Genomic DNA, 25,273 nt, shown 5'->3' with positions numbered 1-25,273 from the left:
CAATTTGCATGCAAGTTTAGACATTCAGTTTCACGCAGCAACACGTATATATACAAACTAAATGTTCGCGTCCCATCCAGTGTCTTCCGTCCTATGTGTAGTTAAAGGAGCAGCATTTCGAACTCTGCAACGTCTCCTTCAAATAAAGTTTCGAAATGTTACCGGCGTCACCAGTCGCGCAGCTCCTGCATTTACGGCGGTTCACCGAGCCATTTTTGCGGCACAGCAGAAGCGGCAGGCAGCACCAGCAGCGGAAATGGCACCGGCTGTGTTCCTGCATTGTTTGTTTTTTGCCATTGTGGCGGGAACTATAATCGAGATAGACAATTCTATATATATTTGCTTTTCGGAATTGTGTGGTTGTAATCGAACGAACAGCTGTGACTGCACAAACAAACCACAAACAGAAGACAAGCGGCTACAACTGGCTGATTGTGCGGCTTCGGGCTTCAGCAGCTTGCACTGGTGCTTTTTTTGCTTTTTTTTGCTAGTTTCAGTTGGTTTCAGTTGTGTTGTAGTGGTTGTAGGTTGTACAAGGTGGTTGTAGCTCTTCCGCTTCTATGCGTGGGTGGTAGCGATTGAGGACACGTTTGAGGATTACGCGATTTCTGCTGTCCTAGGCATTGCTAGACATGTGAAGAAAGAAACCGAAACCCCTGTCCTGTCCTGTTTACCACCGTTCGTATGCTCCCTGTTGTACGCGCAATGTGGGAACGCAGACGCCGACTTTTATTATGTCTTTACATGTTGCTTCTTCTTAAGAAGAAGCGACAAATAGAAAAAAGAAGGGAAAGACAGCGACGTCTGCGCCGGGCTGAGAAACGAAGAAGGGAACAAAGACGATCCGTAAGTAATTCATTCCAAACGCCATTGCAAAGAAGCGCGCAAACGTTTTGTACCCTTCCATTTTGGTATATTTTCCATGTAACACACAACAATGTAACGCAGTTGTATGGATGCATGTTCGTTCTTTCGCGAAACTAGCTTCCAATGCAACAATAACTACGTGAAGATACCGAAAAAACGAACGAGTTCCTCAAGAGGATGCAGGAGATGAAAAGCAACGAGACAAAAGTTACCCCCAGCGCTGCTTTTATGTGACACTGGTGATGATGACATGACATTGCAGAAGGCATATGTTATCAGTGTTCTGGTTTGCGTGCCAGCTTTCCAAGGCATCATTGGGCTTTCCGGTTTTGGTAGGATGATCATCCTATAGCTCCCTGTATTGCAAAGGTTGAGGACAGAGCAGGATGCGTGCAGGATCCATCGAGGGGTGGATCAGGAGGGGTGGGCAGGATGTCCTGACCCCTACCTCAATTTCTGTCTACACGTAGTGTTTAGTTGACCTAGATCATGTAACAACAATGCTGGCCAAGGCTGGACCCCTTCCTTTCAGAAAAAGCCTGGATTCATCTCACAATCTTGCGTTGTTGAAATTCAGTTCAGCTGATTCATTGTTTCTAGGCACGAGCAGATGTCATACGTGACTGCTTCATGGTTGCCACCAGTCCTTGAAACCCTCGAAATAGGGTTTATTCACTTACATCACCTCTCTGCCCTACTGTAGGTCCCAGGAAGTTATCTTCTAGCATTCGTTCACTGCCATGTGCTTTTTGGGTGACTATATTAAAGGGGCACAAAACAGGGTCTCCAATTATTATGCCCAATGAAAGAACGTAGCTCACGATATCCAAATATGAAATTCTTTAGCTTCCAGCGAGCATCTTTAACACGAAACAATGCCATTCAAAGAGCATAATCCTCTCCTTATCCTCGGAACCGGGTCACGTCACTATATTCCAGCGTATAGCAACACAATTATAGGCGCTGGAGGTGGGGGAGATTTCGCTCTCCTAGCCAATGACGACCCCACTGAGACAAACTTCAGCTCGTGAGGGAATCGGTTACGAGAACATCGCGGTGACCTTGCGGAGCAATACATCACAGAAAACATAGTGCACGCGTGAAAGAGAATATTGAGTTTTTTTGGTACGGTTTGAACTAGCAACCTTGGATTGGACAAGTGGGAATACACAGCTACAGTATTCTAGAAGGGTAACATAGTGGGAAGAGCGCCGGCCCACTCCCCAACGGCAGCTGAGCCGAAAAAAGCGGACGTCCGCGTGTGGCGCTGCTGTTGACAACCCGAGCGGCTGGAGTGGAAAATACCGATGGCGCCTGGTCGGTGTGAATACTTGTGTGCTTCTGTTCTGTTGCCTACGTTTTTCAAGCGCATTTCTTCAACATGTGCACTTGTGAAAGAAACGACTGGTGAGCTCTGATGGAGAAGAAAAAGAAGACGGACACGCATTGCTTCCTAATCCACGCTCCTTCCACGCTAATGTCCTATATCAGGGCACGACTACTCTAGTGTATATTAGCATAAATTGTGAGGTAAATTTCACACTGCACACAGTAATGTGTGTCGACGTAGTACACAGCGTCATGAGTAGAGCGTGAAGTTTTGAAGAAATAATTTCTCCTAAATTGGCAGGGTAAAAATTGGGTAAGAAACGTGCTCTAAATTAATGCAAATTCAGGTGGAAAAACTTCCAGTATGCTAAATCCTGGAGTACAAAGAGATACTGTCCAGGGGTAATGCGCTGTGACTCACTACACAGCATCACTTCGTATAAGCCAAAGTAAAAAGCGGTAGCCAAGCAGTTCCTGGTCTTTTTGTTAAAAATATGTAATGTATACGAAAAACACCCTTCAGCAGCACATCATTTTGCATTTGACTCATTGCATTGCTAGTCATCTACGTGAGTTGTCTGTGGTTTTGTCCATCGATTGTAATACGTACTGCAGACCACTCGATGCAGTCACCACAACATTGAGTTCCTGCATATATAGCATTGCGTATAGAATACTGCACATGCACATATGTTTGTATTAATATATAGTCAGGGTGGACCTTACATATATATGCTACCTTGGAGGATTCCTGAGTTTCTGTACGTAGGCTGTACAATAGCCCGTGAAGTGCAAGGTACCAAAAAGTTAACATTGTAAGGAGGTTAAAACACAAAATAAATATTATTTGCCGGTACACAGTTACAGTGGTCTCTCATGCACGAAATTTTTAAAAGCAAAATATGCACGATATTCGTAATCTCCCGTATATATCAAAATATCCGTGACAGACGTCACAGGGACTTCCACTGGATCTACAAACAGGGCGGAAATGCTAGTCGCTGGGATATCGAACTCCAGTATATACAATATATATATATATATATATATATAGAAGTTCAAAAAAAGACGCGGAAACAGATTTTAGGGAAGTTAAAAACACTAGTTTATTACATGGGGAGACGTTAAAAAGTAAAATGGGCAAGGGGTCGACGTTTCGACAGTGGCACTGTCTTCGTCAGGACAAAAGATGCGTAGCTGATTACACATTTCTTAAATAGGTTTGCTACATGACGTCATAATCGGTCCGGGCACGCCACAGGCGTTTGTCAGTGAGTCAGATTCGGGAATATTCCAGAAGGTCAAGTCCGGGGGTGATGTCATTCGCCGAGGTCACTGTCCGCTTTGGGGAAAATTCCGGGAAGGGTGAGCGCTGCTTCAAACTTTACTGAAAAAAAGAAAAGAAAGAAAGAAAGAGAAACAGAAGGGAAACGAAAAGGAGGAAAGTAGCTCATCTAGGCGGCCAAATTTCTTACCGTTGAAAGTGCTCCCAGATCTTCGTTAATGGTTGATTGGAATTTGTAAATGAGATAAGATTCGCGTTGTTCCCTGCATCGATCTGAGCTAAAATTTGACTGGAGAATAAAAAGTGACACGTTATTTAGTGAATGACCTGGTTGTTTGAAATGGCGAGAGACCGGGAGGTTTGGCTTTTTCGTAACGTCAGATCGGTGGTTGTTGAACCTGATCCGAAATGATGTTTTAGTCTGACCTACGTATTGTGCTTGGCACATGTCGCACTGAATGACATAAATGACGTTAGATGAATTACAGTCGAAGTCACCATTAATTTTGACGGAAAAATTGGAATTAGTACTTTTAAGTACTTGGGTGCTTTGCATTAATTTGCATATTTGACACTATATACACTTGCATATTTGAACTTCTGTAAAACTTCGTGGCCGTTTGATAATCCTTTTACCTCACCCTATATATATATATATATATACTGGAGTATATATATATATATATACATGTTTACAATTTGATCGTGCCCTCCCAGCCAAGGACAGCTGTTTCGGTCTACTTGGACCTCATCAGCTTGGCGCAGGGAAGTGACACGATCTTGGATCGGCGCAACAGTGCGTCTCGGCGAGACGTCAATGTTCCACGGTGACAGCGTCACCTGTGGAGGCCGCAGTGCAAGCCAGCAAGTACATATACAAAGGAAAAATAGCCGAAGCTCTGTAGCTGCACGTTGAGCACATGTTTACAATTTGATCGTGCCCTCCCAGCCAAGGACAGCTGTTTCGGTCTACTTGGACCTCATCAGCTTGGCGCAGGGAAGTGACACGATCTTGGATCGGCGCAACAGTGCGTCTCGGCGAGACGTCAATGTTCCACGGTGACAGCGTCACCTGTGGAGGCCGCAGTGCAAGCCAGCAAGTACATATACAAAGGAAAAATAGCCGAAGCTCTGTAGCTGCACGTTGAGCACATGTTTACAATTTGATCGTGCCCTCCCAGCCAAGGACAGCTGTTTCGGTCTACTTGGACCTCATCAGCTTGGCGCAGGGAAGTGACACGATCTTGGATCGGCGCAACAGTGCGTCTCGGCGAGACGTCAATGTTCCACGGTGACAGCGTCACCTGTGGAGGCCGCAGTGCAAGCCAGCAAGTACATATACAAAGGAAAAATAGCCGAAGCTCTGTAGCTGCACGTTGAGCACATGTTTACAATTTGATCGTGCCCTCCCAGCCAAGGACAGCTGTTTCGGTCTACTTGGACCTCATCAGCTTGGCGCAGGGAAGTGACACGATCTTGGATCGGCGCAACAGTGCGTCTCGGCGAGACGTCAATGTTCCACGGTGACAGCGTCACCTGTGGAGGCCGCAGTGCAAGCCAGCAAGTACATATACAAAGGAAAAATAGCCGAAGCTCTGTAGCTGCACGTTGAGCACATGTTTACAATTTGATCGTGCCCTCCCAGCCAAGGACAGCTGTTTCGGTCTACTTGGACCTCATCAGCTTGGCGCAGGGAAGTGACACGATCTTGGATCGGCGCAACAGTGCGTCTCGGCGAGACGTCAATGTTCCACGGTGACAGCGTCACCTGTGGAGGCCGCAGTGCAAGCCAGCAAGTACATATACAAAGGAAAAATAGCCGAAGCTCTGTAGCTGCACGTTGAGCACATGTTTACAATTTGATCGTGCCCTCCCAGCCAAGGACAGCTGTTTCGGTCTACTTGGACCTCATCAGCTTGGCGCAGGGAAGTGACACGATCTTGGATCGGCGCAACAGTGCGTCTCGGCGAGACGTCAATGTTCCACGGTGACAGCGTCACCTGTGGAGGCCGCAGTGCAAGCCAGCAAGTACATATACAAAGGAAAAATAGCCGAAGCTCTGTAGCTGCACGTTGAGCACATGTTTACAATTTGATCGTGCCCTCCCAGCCAAGGACAGCTGTTTCGGTCTACTTGGACCTCATCAGCTTGGCGCAGGGAAGTGACACGATCTTGGATCGGCGCAACAGTGCGTCTCGGCGAGACGTCAATGTTCCACGGTGACAGCGTCACCTGTGGAGGCCGCAGTGCAAGCCAGCAAGTACATATACAAAGGAAAAATAGCCGAAGCTCTGTAGCTGCACGTTGAGCACATGTTTACAATTTGATCGTGCCCTCCCAGCCAAGGACAGCTGTTTCGGTCTACTTGGACCTCATCAGCTTGGCGCAGGGAAGTGACACGATCTTGGATCGGCGCAACAGTGCGTCTCGGCGAGACGTCAATGTTCCACGGTGACAGCGTCACCTGTGGAGGCCGCAGTGCAAGCCAGCAAGTACATATACAAAGGAAAAATAGCCGAAGCTCTGTAGCTGCACGTTGAGCACATGTTTACAATTTGATCGTGCCCTCCCAGCCAAGGACAGCTGTTTCGGTCTACTTGGACCTCATCAGCTTGGCGCAGGGAAGTGACACGATCTTGGATCGGCGCAACAGTGCGTCTCGGCGAGACGTCAATGTTCCACGGTGACAGCGTCACCTGTGGAGGCCGCAGTGCAAGCCAGCAAGTACATATACAAAGGAAAAATAGCCGAAGCTCTGTAGCTGCACGTTGAGCACATGTTTACAATTTGATCGTGCCCTCCCAGCCAAGGACAGCTGTTTCGGTCTATGAGGTCCAAGTAGACCGAAACAGCTGTCCTTGGCTGGGAGGGCACGATCAAATTGTAAACATGTGCTCAACGTGCAGCTACAGAGCTTCGGCTATTTTTCCTTTGTATATGTACTTGCTGGCTTGCACTGCGGCCTCCACAGGTGACGCTGTCACCGTGGAACATTGACGTCTCGCCGAGACGCACTGTTGCGCCGATCCAAGATCGTGTCACTTCCCTGCGCCAAGCTGATGAGGTCCAAGTAGACCGAAACAGCTGTCCTTGGCTGGGAGGGCACGATCAAATTGTAAACATGTGCTCAACGTGCAGCTACAGAGCTTCGGCTATTTTTCCTTTGTATATGTACTTGCTGGCTTGCACTGCGGCCTCCACAGGTGACGCTGTCACCGTGGAACATTGACGTCTCGCCGAGACGCACTGTTGCGCCGATCCAAGATCGTGTCACTTCCCTGCGCCAAGCTGATGAGGTCCAAGTAGACCGAAACAGCTGTCCTTGGCTGGGAGGGCACGATCAAATTGTAAACATGTGCTCAACGTGCAGCTACAGAGCTTCGGCTATTTTTCCTTTGTATATGTACTTGCTGGCTTGCACTGCGGCCTCCACAGGTGACGCTGTCACCGTGGAACATTGACGTCTCGCCGAGACGCACTGTTGCGCCGATCCAAGATCGTGTCACTTCCCTGCGCCAAGCTGATGAGGTCCAAGTAGACCGAAACAGCTGTCCTTGGCTGGGAGGGCACGATCAAATTGTAAACATGTGCTCAACGTGCAGCTACAGAGCTTCGGCTATTTTTCCTTTGTATATGTACTTGCTGGCTTGCACTGCGGCCTCCACAGGTGACGCTGTCACCGTGGAACATTGACGTCTCGCCGAGACGCACTGTTGCGCCGATCCAAGATCGTGTCACTTCCCTGCGCCAAGCTGATGAGGTCCAAGTAGACCGAAACAGCTGTCCTTGGCTGGGAGGGCACGATCAAATTGTAAACATGTGCTCAACGTGCAGCTACAGAGCTTCGGCTATTTTTCCTTTGTATATGTACTTGCTGGCTTGCACTGCGGCCTCCACAGGTGACGCTGTCACCGTGGAACATTGACGTCTCGCCGAGACGCACTGTTGCGCCGATCCAAGATCGTGTCACTTCCCTGCGCCAAGCTGATGAGGTCCAAGTAGACCGAAACAGCTGTCCTTGGCTGGGAGGGCACGATCAAATTGTAAACATGTGCTCAACGTGCAGCTACAGAGCTTCGGCTATTTTTCCTTTGTATATGTACTTGCTGGCTTGCACTGCGGCCTCCACAGGTGACGCTGTCACCGTGGAACATTGACGTCTCGCCGAGACGCACTGTTGCGCCGATCCAAGATCGTGTCACTTCCCTGCGCCAAGCTGATGAGGTCCAAGTAGACCGAAACAGCTGTCCTTGGCTGGGAGGGCACGATCAAATTGTAAACATGTGCTCAACGTGCAGCTACAGAGCTTCGGCTATTTTTCCTTTGTATATGTACTTGCTGGCTTGCACTGCGGCCTCCACAGGTGACGCTGTCACCGTGGAACATTGACGTCTCGCCGAGACGCACTGTTGCGCCGATCCAAGATCGTGTCACTTCCCTGCGCCAAGCTGATGAGGTCCAAGTAGACCGAAACAGCTGTCCTTGGCTGGGAGGGCACGATCAAATTGTAAACATGTGCTCAACGTGCAGCTACAGAGCTTCGGCTATTTTTCCTTTGTATATGTACTTGCTGGCTTGCACTGCGGCCTCCACAGGTGACGCTGTCACCGTGGAACATTGACGTCTCGCCGAGACGCACTGTTGCGCCGATCCAAGATCGTGTCACTTCCCTGCGCCAAGCTGATGAGGTCCAAGTAGACCGAAACAGCTGTCCTTGGCTGGGAGGGCACGATCAAATTGTAAACATGTGCTCAACGTGCAGCTACAGAGCTTCGGCTATTTTTCCTTTGTATATGTACTTGCTGGCTTGCACTGCGGCCTCCACAGGTGACGCTGTCACCGTGGAACATTGACGTCTCGCCGAGACGCACTGTTGCGCCGATCCAAGATCGTGTCACTTCCCTGCGCCAAGCTGATGAGGTCCAAGTAGACCGAAACAGCTGTCCTTGGCTGGGAGGGCACGATCAAATTGTAAACATGTGCTCAACGTGCAGCTACAGAGCTTCGGCTATTTTTCCTTTGTATATGTACTTGCTGGCTTGCACTGCGGCCTCCACAGGTGACGCTGTCACCGTGGAACATTGACGTCTCGCCGAGACGCACTGTTGCGCCGATCCAAGATCGTGTCACTTCCCTGCGCCAAGCTGATGAGGTCCAAGTAGACCGAAACAGCTGTCCTTGGCTGGGAGGGCACGATCAAATTGTAAACATGTGCTCAACGTGCAGCTACAGAGCTTCGGCTATTTTTCCTTTGTATATGTACTTGCTGGCTTGCACTGCGGCCTCCACAGGTGACGCTGTCACCGTGGAACATTGACGTCTCGCCGAGACGCACTGTTGCGCCGATCCAAGATCGTGTCACTTCCCTGCGCCAAGCTGATGAGGTCCAAGTAGACCGAAACAGCTGTCCTTGGCTGGGAGGGCACGATCAAATTGTAAACATGTGCTCAACGTGCAGCTACAGAGCTTCGGCTATTTTTCCTTTGTATATGTACTTGCTGGCTTGCACTGCGGCCTCCACAGGTGACGCTGTCACCGTGGAACATTGACGTCTCGCCGAGACGCACTGTTGCGCCGATCCAAGATCGTGTCACTTCCCTGCGCCAAGCTGATGAGGTCCAAGTAGACCGAAACAGCTGTCCTTGGCTGGGAGGGCACGATCAAATTGTAAACATGTGCTCAACGTGCAGCTACAGAGCTTCGGCTATTTTTCCTTTGTATATGTACTTGCTGGCTTGCACTGCGGCCTCCACAGGTGACGCTGTCACCGTGGAACATTGACGTCTCGCCGAGACGCACTGTTGCGCCGATCCAAGATCGTGTCACTTCCCTGCGCCAAGCTGATGAGGTCCAAGTAGACCGAAACAGCTGTCCTTGGCTGGGAGGGCACGATCAAATTGTAAACATGTGCTCAACGTGCAGCTACAGAGCTTCGGCTATTTTTCCTTTGTATATGTACTTGCTGGCTTGCACTGCGGCCTCCACAGGTGACGCTGTCACCGTGGAACATTGACGTCTCGCCGAGACGCACTGTTGCGCCGATCCAAGATCGTGTCACTTCCCTGCGCCAAGCTGATGAGGTCCAAGTAGACCGAAACAGCTGTCCTTGGCTGGGAGGGCACGATCAAATTGTAAACATGTGCTCAACGTGCAGCTACAGAGCTTCGGCTATTTTTCCTTTGTATATGTACTTGCTGGCTTGCACTGCGGCCTCCACAGGTGACGCTGTCACCGTGGAACATTGACGTCTCGCCGAGACGCACTGTTGCGCCGATCCAAGATCGTGTCACTTCCCTGCGCCAAGCTGATGAGGTCCAAGTAGACCGAAACAGCTGTCCTTGGCTGGGAGGGCACGATCAAATTGTAAACATGTGCTCAACGTGCAGCTACAGAGCTTCGGCTATTTTTCCTTTGTATATGTACTTGCTGGCTTGCACTGCGGCCTCCACAGGTGACGCTGTCACCGTGGAACATTGACGTCTCGCCGAGACGCACTGTTGCGCCGATCCAAGATCGTGTCACTTCCCTGCGCCAAGCTGATGAGGTCCAAGTAGACCGAAACAGCTGTCCTTGGCTGGGAGGGCACGATCAAATTGTAAACATGTGCTCAACGTGCAGCTACAGAGCTTCGGCTATTTTTCCTTTGTATATGTACTTGCTGGCTTGCACTGCGGCCTCCACAGGTGACGCTGTCACCGTGGAACATTGACGTCTCGCCGAGACGCACTGTTGCGCCGATCCAAGATCGTGTCACTTCCCTGCGCCAAGCTGATGAGGTCCAAGTAGACCGAAACAGCTGTCCTTGGCTGGGAGGGCACGATCAAATTGTAAACATGTGCTCAACGTGCAGCTACAGAGCTTCGGCTATTTTTCCTTTGTATATGTACTTGCTGGCTTGCACTGCGGCCTCCACAGGTGACGCTGTCACCGTGGAACATTGACGTCTCGCCGAGACGCACTGTTGCGCCGATCCAAGATCGTGTCACTTCCCTGCGCCAAGCTGATGAGGTCCAAGTAGACCGAAACAGCTGTCCTTGGCTGGGAGGGCACGATCAAATTGTAAACATGTGCTCAACGTGCAGCTACAGAGCTTCGGCTATTTTTCCTTTGTATATGTACTTGCTGGCTTGCACTGCGGCCTCCACAGGTGACGCTGTCACCGTGGAACATTGACGTCTCGCCGAGACGCACTGTTGCGCCGATCCAAGATCGTGTCACTTCCCTGCGCCAAGCTGATGAGGTCCAAGTAGACCGAAACAGCTGTCCTTGGCTGGGAGGGCACGATCAAATTGTAAACATGTGCTCAACGTGCAGCTACAGAGCTTCGGCTATTTTTCCTTTGTATATGTACTTGCTGGCTTGCACTGCGGCCTCCACAGGTGACGCTGTCACCGTGGAACATTGACGTCTCGCCGAGACGCACTGTTGCGCCGATCCAAGATCGTGTCACTTCCCTGCGCCAAGCTGATGAGGTCCAAGTAGACCGAAACAGCTGTCCTTGGCTGGGAGGGCACGATCAAATTGTAAACATGTGCTCAACGTGCAGCTACAGAGCTTCGGCTATTTTTCCTTTGTATATATATATATACTATATATCAAACTCCAGTGGATATCCAAACGTCCCGGGCGAGATATCTTACGGACATTTGCTGGATGTATCAGGTTTGCTGGGTACCGACTGCTATTGAGAGTAAGTCGTCTGAGCAAGATCTTGAAACCAAATACACGTGTGTGATCGTGCATCTCCGGGGTACCAGGTACAACAAACAGAATAATACTAATCGAGATCCATATAGGAGCATGTTGCTTTCTTCAAAAACATCTGCCCTTTTTGCGGAAACGTCCCTTCTGATAAATGTCGATGACGTTCCATTCCTCCGATCACTACCATGTGTCTTTCGGCGGACCTTAAGGAACCCTCAGGTGGGCAAAGACAATCCACAGACCAACCACGCTCATGATCACAGTTGTCTCGCGACGAGTACTTGAAGTACCAAGTACTCAAGTAGTACTTTAGGTACATTTTAAATCATGTACTTTGTACCGTACTTAAAGTACTTTTTCCGATTTCTTTCCCATCAAGTACTCAAGCCAAGTACCAAACCAAGTACCAAGTAACCAAACTTGTACTCCAGACAAAAGATCACAAAAGGGTATCAAAAATGCACCCTAAAAAGAGCTAAAATGACAACAAAAAACGAAAACACACAGATAGCGCTATGTGTGTTTTCGTCTTCTTGCCGTCATTTTAGTGCTTTTGTGGTATGCAGTACCAACAGTCCCAGTCTGACTTTAAAAAGGATTTTTGTGCTGTTAAAGAGCATATTTGTTGAAGCAAATTTATTGTTGAGAGGCTTCAAATCTTGAAAAAGTATCAGCGCTTCTATGATTATGTAAAACGAATGGAATGCAAAGGCACACGCACATTATGACACTACAACCGGCAGCACAATGACTTTGTCAATTGTAATTTCAGTTCTCCGAGTGCAAGGTTCTATGCTTTTTTTATATTGTTTCTTTCATTACTTGACTGACTTTACTTGAAGTACATTTGGAATTGGGTACTTTGTACTGTACTTGAAGTACTAATGACGCCAGGTACTTGGTACTTTATTTTAAGTATAATTTTGAGGTACTTTGCCCATCACTGGCACCGAGAACGCGTACAGTTCACATGGAGCGCTGCTCGGACGCGCTCGGAGTAGCTACAGGAGCGCCGCGCTGCGGTATCCACTCGATAATCTTCAGAGGGGGAGCGCCGCATTTGCCACTACATCCTTCTAGAGCACTGTAACACAGCCGATAGGATCATCATCATCATCATCAATACGTTTAGACTTGACCTTACTTCTCGATATTACGACAAAATTAATATATAAGCGTCCCACATTCTAAATGGTTGAAGAACTACGCAAGCACCGACGAGGTAGCATTCCAGAAGCTCTCCATATCGCGTTTGTTGGAAGGTTTACCTTTCCTTGACGTTTTGAGTCCTTCCGTGACAGATGGGGGCATCCGAAATTATACAAACATGCCTCCGACGGTCTTTACGCGTCCTTCGAAACGTGCGGATTTTGTGGATTGGATGTGGATGTAAACGGTTGCGTACGATGTGGATCGGATGCGGATGCCAAAAATCTCATCCGCGCAGGTATCGAGCGTGATTATACCTGCCGAATAAGACATACGGGGACAACACCATTAGTTGGGAGGGTAACGGTATAGGAAATATCGAGGTAACACGAGGTCTCAAGCCAGCTTTACGGGTGGTGCTTTGGAAACACCCTGAATTAACCAGTTGACTTTTTCAGCATTCGTTACAGCACAGGTTGCCGCCTTCATCGTCAGCAACCACGCAGAACAGGCTCGTAGGCAATATCCTTCGGGAGCGCTCCATAGGCACGCAGATATATCCTCCCAAGTGTTCCAGAAGCACGCAGACATCGGAAGCATCCAGCGGTACGTTTTGAAGTAGTTTTTATTTCGCTGCACGTGACCCTCAAGCGGCGTTGCCACCTTTCGTAGTGAAAAGTACCGGCTGAGGGAGAGGATGTGGAATAGATGGAAAGGGAAAGTGGGTGAGAGATGGAAAAGCACAGTGCTCGCTCAAGATAATATGAGAAAACATATGTTCCTGTGTGTGTAGCTGGATCATTGGTGCTAGTAATTGCTATAAGCAGGCTTCAATGCTACACTGGATCGCATTGGAGCAACTTGACACTTGGACACTTACTTTGAAAAAAGCAATCGACGCAGACAAAGCCTTCCTTGTAAGCCGAATTCTAAGCTCTAAGTTCTAGCTGGCTCGACACAACCACCAACAGCTTTGTGCAAGCACAGCTCTCGTCCCCTCCGAACAAGACAAGACAATAACAGCGATAATAACAATAATGAATACCTAAGAAAATGACTGGTGACTGCAAAAATACTCCAAAAGCCGGGAGACGACATAACTGGACAAAAAAGTAGAGACCTCCGACTTAACGTAACAAGATAACGAGTTTTACTCGGACGTTTTGTCCGTCATGCGACAGACATCATCAGTGCCAAACTGGATGAGAGATTATACAACCGGTCGCTATTTAAGGAGATTTTTGTTACAAACCGAGGCTGACTGCGGAGTTGGGTCTGTGCTCCAGATTTATTCAAGCTGTAGTGGAATGTTGAAGGGGAAACCCTGCGAAAGCCCCTCCTCATGAAAGGTCCTGAGCCACAAATTCTGGCAAATGGCTGCCGGTATCACCTTCCTACCGGCAGAGCGAGCAAATACCGGCCTGGTGGCAACCCTACCCTCAACTTGTTCCGCGGTAGTTTGGAAACATGTAGTGAAATCGGGGTTCGTCTAGCAAGTATTATACATTTCAATTGTATCGTAGAAGTTTGAGATCAAGAGGGTAAAGTAATACACAGTCCAGCTTGTTGAAACGTTGTCAAGAAAATAATAACGAAAGAATGAAGCACGAAGTCAGAGTAACTATTTAATACGCGAGCTTTCGGGCAGAGCCTTGCCCTTCTTTAGGCAAAAGAAGCAGTTAAAACATTTTAACTGCTTCTTTTATCTGAAGAAGGGCAAGGCTCTGCCCGAAAGCTCACGTATTAAATAGTTACTCTGACTTCGTGCTTCATTCTTTCGTTATTATTTTTCTCGATATCGTAGAAGTAGACTACGGGACTTGCCCTGATTGAAGCTTTGCAATCTGATGGCAGTTTTGTCTGCATTTTTTCTTTTTTCGAACTGTCTTAAAACTGAAGTAAAATCTCTACCCCATGCATTTTCACTGACCTGTTGTGGCCTAAAGGAATGAATACAGAGGGGTCTGCAACTCTTTCAGGCCCAACCAGTAAGTGTGGGCTGGATGTGAACTTGTTCAGAACTGCGTGCAGGACTGGAAAATGGATACCGAAGCGATGCACTGTTTGAATTTGTGTAGAGAGTGCGGTGCAAATCAAAGAGTTCTACAGTCTTCCGTGAAACTTATTTACGGGTGTTTTATATTGAATTGCAGCGTTGGTGAAGCAAGAAGCTCTAGATGATTCCTGTGACAGCTTCAAGATAGGGCACGAAGAATGTTCGCAGTGAACAAAGACGGTGAGTCATACGTGATAACCGTGAGTATCATCTGGGCCTAGGAGTCTAAAACACACACAGGCCGCATGGTGGCCCTTGTCCACTAGACAGAAGAAAAGAAAGCTTCCCTCTCAGAAAATCTAGGAATGAAACTAAACGATTGAAACGAAATTGAACAAGTTAATGAAGGAAGTGGAAGTCATTGAAAAGGTTAGCCAGCTGTAGGACTCGAACCCACATCTTCTGGATTGCCGGTCCAGGGCTCTACCAATTGAGCTAAGCTAACACGCCTTCTCAGCGACTTTCAAGGGTGCGTCATCCGAAGGGACAAATCAACCACTCTCTCTCACTCATCCTCCTTTCACTCTTACATTTTTGCACACTCATACACACATTCATAGGACAGGGTTGAAGCAAGTGGAAACTGTTTCTCCCATGTTGAACAAGTTACGTCAACCTAGTCTTTGCGTGCGCTTCGATAAAGTAATACTGTTACTAATGTGAGGATGGCTCATCTTAATTCTTGCACTAAGTTTACAGGATTTTAGAAGCAGCAGCCACTTTGGATATCATCTGTGGGATATTAGAAAAGAGCAGATAGAGATGGAACAGTTATGTGCAAAGGCTACATTTAGTGGACTTGCTGTTCCTCCCTGACTTTTCTATTTCTTTTTTCCCAAGTTGAAACCGTAAGCAAAGGCTACGATACAGCGTGTAAATAGGAGACCGTGGTTTCTACTGGTCCTTGAATACCCTGCAATTTGAAAATGCCATTTTCACAGTCTGGAAAATCCTGGAATTTTCCCACGGGTCTCGAAAACCCTCGATTTTCCATGTTTTTCTCACGGAGCTGCGAGTACAAATTCCGCTTTCCCAGAGTCAGAACTATAGCTTCAAAGCTACAGGTGTTCGCACTCATTGCAGTGGCAGTCGGCAGCGAAATGCCACAAGTGCAAGAAATGGATGGCGCGTTAGTTGTATTCATCATTCACCTTCCTTCCTATCCTGTGCTCTTTAATGTTCAAGAGTCATTAATCATGTTTGTGAACGGATCACTATTGTGCAATCTGCATGTATTTACACGCGCGATACCTGTAGCTTAAAAATATTTTTGTGAAGCGTCAAAGTCCTGTCCGTATTCTGCATTTTACATCCCCAAGACAAGATAACGGCTGAGCCTTAAAAGGTCCTCGAAAGACCCTCAAATTTTTGTCCAGTGAATTTGTGAAATCCAGTTGCAATACGCACGAATGAGTTCGGAAAAAGGAGTTAAAGTACAGCCTCTTTTTTAAGAGAGCAGGAAGGGGGTGAAAGAAGATTGTTGGCGGTGCCAACAAAGAACTATCCACTCCCGCGATGGAAAGAGCTTGACCACGTCCCCAAATGTCCCAGGATGGTAACTATTGTAGTCGTCCCTCTTAGTTGTCTGTCTGCAGGAATACTTCCAAAGCTCAAGGAAAAGTCATCCTCGCATCACGTACTGTCCTTTTGTTTCCCATCCCTTTTCCTTCTTTTTTTAACGAGAGGAGGCTATAACACAGCGTGTTTTTAGCATATCTGACAACTTATCTGTTAGTGTTTCTGCGTCGACACAACAAGGAAAGATAAAGGTGCCCTGCAGCATCTGGTCTGACATCTCAGGTTTCTACAAAGTGAATCATGCCCAGGTTTACTGACACCTTTGTTTCGAGTCAACATATTCGGTTGCTTTTTTCCGCTCCGCAGGGCCCCGATTCCGCCAGGTTGAGTCAGCGCCAGCCTTAGGCCAGTTCGCCCCCTGGCTCAACTTATTTTCAGACCTGAGGCGGGTGATAACAAAACGTGATTCGTCTGCAGGCAAGAAATAGTCAGTAATTGGGCTTCATTGGTTAACGTAACTACCTTTTTGGCTAAAGTGTACTGTGGATAGCAACTGTTGTTGTTTATACGCTATCGCAATACAATTGCAGTAGCAATTTTTGTCGCGATAATGTATAAAATTTTGTTCCATGTCATGCCCTTGTGATATCTGCCATGGTTTATCAAAGTACAAAAAAAGGTGTCATGATTTTCCAGCTCTTCGCGAGGAAAAGTCCCACAATCACGGTACTTGAGCACTCATCGCGGAACCACGTTGGAATCAACTACATGATCTGCGCTCTTGGAGAAAAGGTGGAACAGATTTCACACGTGCCAGGAGAACAACTTCGTCTTTCATGTCACAATGTGTAGAACAATATGTAGAACAATGTCAAATTAAAAACTCCTTCATTTTTGCTCGATGGTGTACAAGCAGTGAATTTCGCGGATTTAAGGACGCGGGACGTCGAGGACTTTCGGAAAGGAACTCTGCAAAGGACTTCGAGTGTCATTCCTGTCTGCAAACTTTTCGAGCATTGTGAGGGGACGATGCGATATCTTTGGAAAGTGTGCTGGGACAATCCGTGAACCCCCGCGAAATCCTCTTCCTTGCACTCCCGAAGGGGGTAGACTTCTGTTTTTTGCATTTTGTGTACAGCCTCAAGGCCTGTTCTGACACAGAGCGATTTGCTATACGTAGGGCCTGACTTTTTAGGGTTAAACCCGTATCCGCCCGATATTTACCCCCCGAACGAAATCTGTAAAATTTGGGTTTAACCCGAATCTACCCGAAAACATCCGGGTCGCGTGGCACACTCGTAAGCGCGCATTAAAATAAAGTTTGATAACATTGCTAAACATTAGTTCCATGTTAAGACAAATTTTTATTAAACAAAAAAAAAAATCACCCGAATACACCCGAATTCCTGACGACAGAATATGCGGTAACGGGATTTAACCCGAATACACCCGAATTTTCGAATGAAAAATATCACCCGATATTTACCCCCCGAATTTGGCCAAAAAAAAAACCCGAAAAAATCAGGCCCTAGCTATACGGCGCTAGAAAATAGCGCGATATTTTCCTCCTCGCATTGCTCCAAACCCGCTAAAAATTAGCGCGTGCCGGAGTTGAGCTCGTGTTCAACTTTTTCGGCGCTAATATTAGCCCCACATTCACGTGGCCAATGAGAAGGCCCTTCAGGGAGGACGTCGCGGAAGTCATGGGGTTGTTTCGCTTCCGCGTTTCACGGCGTGGCAACCGCGTTAAAGGAGTACAGAGGGCCATCCAAAAAAAATTCAGATTAAGACATCTGATGAAAGTGTGTGTGTCATTATACCGAATAGCGCGAAAGGTTTTGATGTGTGCAATTTGTTTCCCAGAAAAAAACTCGTTTAAACGTAGCTCCGCGCCTTCACCCTTAACTCGCCACTCCAGCTATAACGAGGATGAGGAGGTATGATGGCACGTCACCGATGACGGCATGAGGAGACTCGTTCTGGTTTGCCGATCAGTGGGGGTCAGCGCATTGTTCGTTTGCCGCCGTTAATCTGTTTTGTGAGGTTTACCGGAGAATTGGGGATACAAGGAGCGCCCGAAGCATTACCGAGCAAGGAGAAAGGCTTTATCAGAACCGCGAACAGCCGAGTAGCAGACGACAGCGGAGTAGCAGACATTTCTCTAGGCCAATCAGCGAGCGTTCTCCTTATAGCGTCAGCGCGAGGTTCCAGGCAGATCACAGGCTGGTACTGCTCTTCACCACCGTTGCGCACGGTCGCTTTTTGCGGCATATTTTAAATTCAGTTTCCCGCGATAATTATGACTCTGTGGTGTAAATTACTTCGCATGGTGCATCTTACTGGCAAACTTAACAGTTTTATAAGAAGAAAACTGGGTGTTAAAAATGACTTCTGTGCTACTTTAAAACCGGTAAGTTTGTCATCCAAAATGTATGGTAATTTTCCGTTTCGTCAAGTGACGGAACTTTTTCGTCCGTACGCTGTCACACTCCAGAAGCGCCATGATGGGAGAGACCGGAAACGACCACCCAACTTGCGCTAAATTCCAGTGCTAGCGCCGCTTTGCAAGTGAGAACCGTCCGATGACAGTGAGCGCTGTTTTTGCGTGCTACAGTCGACCCTTGATTTATGAACCTTCGATTTATGAATTCCCTCGTTTTATGAACACTAGCACGAGGAACCAAACTTTTTACATGCATTTTCCCCTCGTTTTATGACCCTCGATATTTGAATAATGAATGGAATTTCTGGGAACCAACTAGGACTTGCCCAGCGTTTTTGGCCTCAATTTATGAACGGATCGTTCCGAGGCCAACAAAAACCTTCAAATGGATTATTCGTGGTCTTATGAATGACGCCTCAACAGACAAAACGTTTTCCAGGTATTGCACCCTCGAAATCCGAACAACAAACGGGTTTTTGTAGAAGTGTCCCTGACCTCAATTCATGAATAAGGTGTCCGCTATCACCAGGAGATTAATAAATGTAGGTTAAAAACCTGAGAGGAAATCCTAGACCAGTTGAGTGTGAATGTGCTGACATCTCCTCTTTCCAAGATTGACACAGCGGAAGGCATGGTCCAAAGCAAAATTAAACTGTTTAGTATTGCATAACAAACACAGTGTGAATGCGCTAACATCTGTGCTTTGTGAGATTGATACAGAAGAGGGCATGGTCGAAAGCAAAATTACACAATATATTGCATTATAAACACAATACCAACTCGCTCGATAGTACTCACTTAACGGAATTTTCGATTTATGAATCCCTCGATTTATGAACGATTTTTCAGGGAACCGAGGGTGTTCATAAATCGAGGGTTGACTGTATATTAGTGCACTGCTGTATGTTGGAACAGGCCTTCACCCCGAGAGCCTCCACTATAATCATTGGCTAATGCTTAGTTGAATGAGTAAACTGTCACATTACTTACGCAGATATATTTGAAATGGACAATGCAAAAAAAAATGAAACAGAGCAACACGTCTTACCAACAAACATGTACTCGGAGGCACAATACAGGAGTTTTCTACAGAAAGCACGTAGTTTACATATGTGTTCATTTATTTGTCACAAAAACGTATCAATATCTGACAGAGTGACACGACGTTGAGGCAAAGTCTTTGAAAAAATGGCTAGGAAGCAAGCGAGCTGGTGAAGATGATGCATAATGTAAAACCCCCGAGACTAGAGAACATGAAGGGACAGACACAACAATGACGAAGTCTCAAACACAGCTGAAATTTTTACTTCACATACAAGAAATATATACAAACAGAGGGAAGGGAACAACCAGTTGAAGACAAAATAGGAGGTCATTTCGGGGGAACGAGCAGTCTGTTCAAGGCTGGACCGAGGATTACAGATGGGTTGCTGACACAGTTCCTACAAGAGGTTATGCATAGGGTCTCTCTCAAAAGTCTTCTGTGAGGGTCCTCTTCAGAAGCCTTTACAATTGTTTCATCCCATAGAGGGAAGCAACCTGTGCATTCTTCCAAATCTTTTGCAATTTCGGAGTTTGAAGCTTTATTTTTTGCTTTTAAAGAATGCCCTCTCAAACGATCATTTAAGCGACGTTTTGTCTGGCCAATATAACAGAAACCACAAGCTAGGGGGACCTGGTAAACAACGTTTGAAGAACAGCGGACAAATTTATTCCGGTGTTTCTTGCAAATAACTTCAGGTTTGGCGAAAGGCGGTCAAGATGGAAATTGTTCTTGAAAACGAGGTTGACTTTAAACTTCTTCGTAACGTCTAACAAGTTGTGAGACACTTTGTGAAAGTAAGGTAAAACCACACATTTGGGGACAGAGGGCTTAGTTTCAGGCAAACCAGGAAGCATGGTGTTTAACGAAACATTTAAAGCACCAAGTAACGTGATGGGGGTAACCAGCATCGTTCAAACAGAGAAGCTGACTTTCCGCAGAGGAAAATGATATGATGACAACAAGATTTTTTTACTGCATTTGATAGTATACCTGTGATCAAACCCCGTTTTACAGTTTTAGAATGACAACTTGAAGCGGGCAAAATGGGTTTAGCTTGAGATTTGACGTAAGACCAACAAAGAGCGGGTTGTAACAAAAGCCTGATATCAAGAAACTGAAGCATGCCAACAGTGGGGAACTCACTGGTGAACACAAGCTCTGGGGCCGCGGAAACAACTACGTTTTTACATTGATCAATAACACTCTCATTGATGGAAATGAAAACCAGATCATCTACAAACCTTTTTACAACGACATCATTTGAAGACAGAGAGGATATAAAGGATAATACAGCGTTGTCAATTACACTCAGGTAAATCTCAGAAAGAACAGGCGCGATGCTCGAGCCAATACAGATACCGGTTTTTTGGGTGTACAGATGCCTGTCAATACTTATGGCAGTTGATCTCAGATAAAGTTCTAGTAAGCGCAAAAGTTCAGTCACAGATATACCAACTTCCGATTGAAAACGCACCAAATTATCTTCAAGAAATCGGCATACTCTAATCAACAACACATTCTCTTGCAGTGAATAGTACAGATCCTTGATGTCTAAGGAAATGCAAAGTCTTTGCCTCATCTGAATGCAAAATTATATGTACGGGCACGGCACCAGTATTGGGGGTTTTTAGGGAACGAATCGGGTTTAAATAAAATGCGCAGTTTGCAGAACGTGCCAAATCAAATCTAAATCGAGTCTGGATTTAAATTTACTCGGGTAAATCAAATCACTTTAAATCCGGATTTATTTTGAGCACTCCAAATCAAATCCTTTTTTAAATCCGGATTTTTTGGATCACTCACATTTTTCACTTTTTCAAATGATGCGTTTGGTGGGAGGTTGGAAGGATGGGTCCTAGCGCTTTTTTTTTTTTTAATGAAATACGTATAGGCCAGAAATTGACGTAAGCAGTGTCCAAAACCGTCGTTGCAGTTCTGGCATTTGTCCGAAGGGCAACCTTTTATCCTACGAAAGCCACTGACATTTTCTCAATGGAGTATTCGCCGAATATTAGTGTATTGGAGTTAGTGTTGGCATTATATTGCACAGTATAACAGGCAGCCAGAGCAAGCGTTGCACCAGAGTCGCAAAAGCATGCACTTCGCTCATTCATATAGGCTGAATTTCGTGGCAAATTATGTAAATCAAATAAAAATCTTGAAGGAAAAATGTGATTCAATCCTCATCCAAATCCCTGAGCAAAAGTGTGACTCAATCCAAATCATGTTCATGATGAAGCCGCCAATCAAATCCATATCAAATCTGCTAGTCTCCCTTGTGGATTTAAATCAAATCCACAACGCATTTGGAGTGACAAAACTGGAAGACAACTTGGCTGAGAAACCCCCAAAAAACGACCCACACAGTTTGATGCAAAATTTGAGGATACATATGTTTCATGTGACACTCACTCACAAGGCTCACTCAATCGTTCTAGCTCTTCTCGTTTCGATATCAGTTAGATTTAACTAACCGACAGCTGATTCAAGCCAGTCTGAACTGCAAGACGATGACATTTCATATTACTGTAGTACATCACTACCACCACATAGTTCGGATTTGGGAAGCTCACAACTGTTCTGCACGCGTCGCTTGTGCTTTCTAATTATTCAGCTGATGCACAGGCTCCAAGCCAAACAACTAGGTCCATTCTTTTTCGCCTGTACTGCCTCCCTTTTCAAAAGATTGGACCTAGTTTATAATAATAATAACACACACACAAAAAAAAAAAAAAAAAATCACCCTGAGGCCCTGAGGTGATGCCGATAGTGCCGATAACGCTTGGTCAGATATAACAATGAGACCATTAAAGTTTTAATTTCAAAACCCAAATGAACACAGCGAAGACGTCTCGGCTATGATACTCTGCACGGAAATAAGAGATATATAGGATACTTGAGTATTTGGTATTAGCGAGAGAGAAGTGAGATGAGTGGGTGGTTGGATGGTTGGTGTGGTCAACACGCCCGCCATTTTTGTTGGGGCAGTGCCTGAAAAGCGCGAGTAATGCATGCACGTTTTTTTTTTCTCTTTGTAGTTATAAGTTTACACGCAGCGAAGTTAAACCTGGCAGGAGGGAACATTCGGCTGTGGAGACATCGGAGCATTATTTCTTACTAGTAACATCGCGGCATAATTATTTATTTATTTGGCAAGGTGCACATTACTTGTCGTGGCAGTGAAGACAATATGCCAGCACACTGTTCCGTGCCGCTCTGCAAGCAGAGAGGAACGAGAGATAAAAACAACGAAAAGGTGCGTATATTCACGAATGATCGAAAAATAGCAGCCATCGAAAAAATGTCTAACAGCGGCGGCAATTTTAAATAAAGTTATATACTGAAATAAAGTTTTCTTACACCTTTTGTCCCTTTGTTGTCCCCTTGCACTGGTGGTTTTATGGTTTTTAGAAGGCATTTCTAAGTTCATGTTCTCAGGCACCTTCGTGCTTGTGTTGTTTGCTGCCTGATATCCTTCCGCCAGGAAATTTCAAATCGAGCCGTCAGTGTAGTTTTCCTCAGATTCAAGGATACGTTATCGGTATCTAATGCACACCAGTTCGTTTTGTGCACTTTCCTTTTGTTCTACACGTTTCCCTAATGTGTTCCAGGTCTCCTTTCATCGCATCCCAAAACAAGGGGACCGTTACAAAAAGTGGATCGCTGCAATAAAGCGAGACGAAGGAAAACATTTCAAGGTCTCAAGATCAACGGTCGTCTGCTCGAAGCACTTCAAGGACAGCGACTTCCTTCCGAACATTGCCAGTGGTCAACGAATCCTTCGTGACGATGCCGTGCCATCCTTGTTTGCGTACCGAAGAGCTCTCCGAGCAAGGAAGCCCCCGAAAGGCCGAGCCCGCGTTCGACGAAAGGCACCGCAGTCCAACAGGAATGGAGGAAAACGGCTGTCTGGCCGCTCCTCTGTCTCTGCCAGTCAGGCGGGACCTGTAAGTGAGGATTCCTCTTTGCATGGGTGAGGCTGATGCACTAATCAACTCCAGCCTTTATACCGTAATTCTGCGTGTATTAGCCACGGCCGATGCGGAATTTTTTTTTCTCACGGGCGCTCTGCGGCTTATCTGATGACTATTTTTTCCTGGTATTTTCCGCGTACGCCGGTTTTAACGAAAGGGCCGACGTTGTCTCTGGAACCAGATCACCCTGCCAATGCACGAACAGTGCGTAACAGGGACGGGTCCACATTTGAGTAGATTGATCCTCCTGGTGCATTCCCCCCAAGCAGCTTTAGCGAAAGTGGTGACAGTGATTCACGTCTTCTGGAAGACCACTGACTCATCAATCCATGAAAAACTCCCAACAAGGGCAACATGGGATCTTGGTAGAACTCTAGAGCTGACCCCGGAGTATGCACCACAGGGTTTGTGGCCTTCTCTATGGTCTCCTTTGTTGCACAAATCAGTCGTCTCATATTGCCCGCGACTTACCTGCCAGAAAATTTTCAAAGCGTTCTTAAAAGCGCATCCTGTGGCTTATACGCATGAAATTCCGGTAATACACACTGCACTGTGCAGTTTGAAGAAGAGGAAAGGGTCATCAACAGCACGCAAAATGAAATGGAAATGATAAAGCAGAAAATGGTGATGTTGATGATTGAAGTTTTTATGGCGCACGGGCAATTGAACCTCTGTATGCACTAAGGGGATAAGACGAAAAAAACCTCAAACCAAGGAAAGGGGCATGATCTGATTGTCCGTCCCATTGACATACGTGCATTTACCATTTCTTACCTTCCTGTACTGGGCCAGTAAATTGCAATACGGTCCTAAATTTTCTTTGGACATAATGGTATGTAGATTGCAGCAAAAATAGCAAAAGGAGGGTAAATCGACATATTCCCTTATTGCATACAGAGGTTCAATTAAGGCTTTGGTGTGGCAAATGTAAAACTGTAACAGCTTAATTAAAACCAAATTATCTCAGAATTTCTCGTGTAAACTACAGTAAAAGGAAAGTCACGCACTTATAAACATTTAAATAGCCGATAGCTGTAAAAAAAAAGTTGACAAAGTTCTCACGTAGGGTAAAAATGACTCATCCCCAAGCAATACAACTGGGTGAAAAAGCACTCGATATCGATAGAATTCTTTAAAATGGTGACGACTGTGATTTTCGTGTAATGAACGCGCGATTAGAATGTGCAGCACAGAGAGTTGCTCCCCGCAGCATGCACATTGGAGAGTCTCTTCTCCACGGAGTAAAAAAAACATGCGTAACGTAAGTATAAAGCAGAAAATGTGCCTAAAATGTCGAAGATGAGAGAGAACTGGTTAACGTCTTGGCAACTCAAGGGTGCCAGAGCTCAGTCCGGCCACAAAAACAGAATGGCAAGACTCGAACAAGCAAAAGTTTAGTTGCCCGAATCCCACGAAGGCTTACCCGACCAGGCTGCTGAAAACTCTGTCCTGCTCGGCCCGGCCCATACCCGACACCGCGGAGGCTTACCCAAGACTGACCCGGCTGCCGAAAGTTCGACCGAGCTCCGTCTCGCAGCTTCATGGGTGGAGTTGCTGTGTGATCCGTCCAAAGAGGTTCTATCTACACCGTACACAGCATACAGCGTAAGCCACGCATACTTGGAACGTGGTTTGTGCTTGTAGCAACACGTTGAGTATAGTGCGCCCATCCACGGGGCACGCTGCAGTGAGGGCGAGATCCTCAACATGGCCAAGTCGAGACTAACTTGGCTCCTATGTTGTAGCATTTTAGCTGAAAGCCAGAGGGAGGACCAGGTACATGGTTGCTTTGTTTTCAAAACGAATGTTAAGGATTAAATAATGCGAAAGAGTGGTTCACAAAAGCTCGTAGCGACGGAGGCCCGAGAACTCTTGCACTGAGCACAGGCCGTGTGCAATGTTC

At 46.5% G+C, this 25,273-nt stretch overlaps 1 protein-coding gene and 1 long non-coding RNA gene across 4 annotated transcripts in view; both read left to right on the top strand.

Moving 5' to 3' along the window:
• The first annotated feature begins 526 nt into the window (after positions 1 to 526).
• On the top strand, positions 527 to 16,805 carry LOC135375387 (uncharacterized). Its single transcript, XR_010417235.1, has 4 exons — positions 527 to 846; positions 12,793 to 12,940; positions 14,488 to 14,570; positions 16,605 to 16,805. It is a non-coding gene; the product is annotated as an uncharacterized LOC135375387 (long non-coding RNA).
• A 5,553-nt stretch (positions 16,806 to 22,358) lies between these two features.
• Positions 22,359 to 25,273, top strand: part of LOC135375383 (THAP domain-containing protein 7-like) — a 35,648-nt gene continuing 32,733 nt past the window's right edge. For all 3 annotated transcript variants that reach the window (XM_064608100.1, XM_064608098.1, XM_064608099.1), the window contains exons 1-2: positions 22,359 to 22,652; positions 23,008 to 23,343. In XM_064608100.1, the coding sequence (XP_064464170.1) occupies positions 22,587 to 22,652; positions 23,008 to 23,343 (402 nt within the window). In that variant the 5' untranslated portion in view covers positions 22,359 to 22,586. The remainder of the gene's footprint in view (positions 22,653 to 23,007; positions 23,344 to 25,273) is intronic.

The sequence above is a fragment of the Ornithodoros turicata genome, unplaced genomic scaffold (genome assembly GCF_037126465.1).
Source record: "Ornithodoros turicata isolate Travis unplaced genomic scaffold, ASM3712646v1 ctg00000858.1, whole genome shotgun sequence".
In the NCBI taxonomy this organism is placed as follows: domain Eukaryota; kingdom Metazoa; phylum Arthropoda; class Arachnida; order Ixodida; family Argasidae; genus Ornithodoros; species Ornithodoros turicata.
Note: the sequence above shows the minus strand (reverse complement) of the source record. Positions and strands in the feature narration are given on the sequence as shown.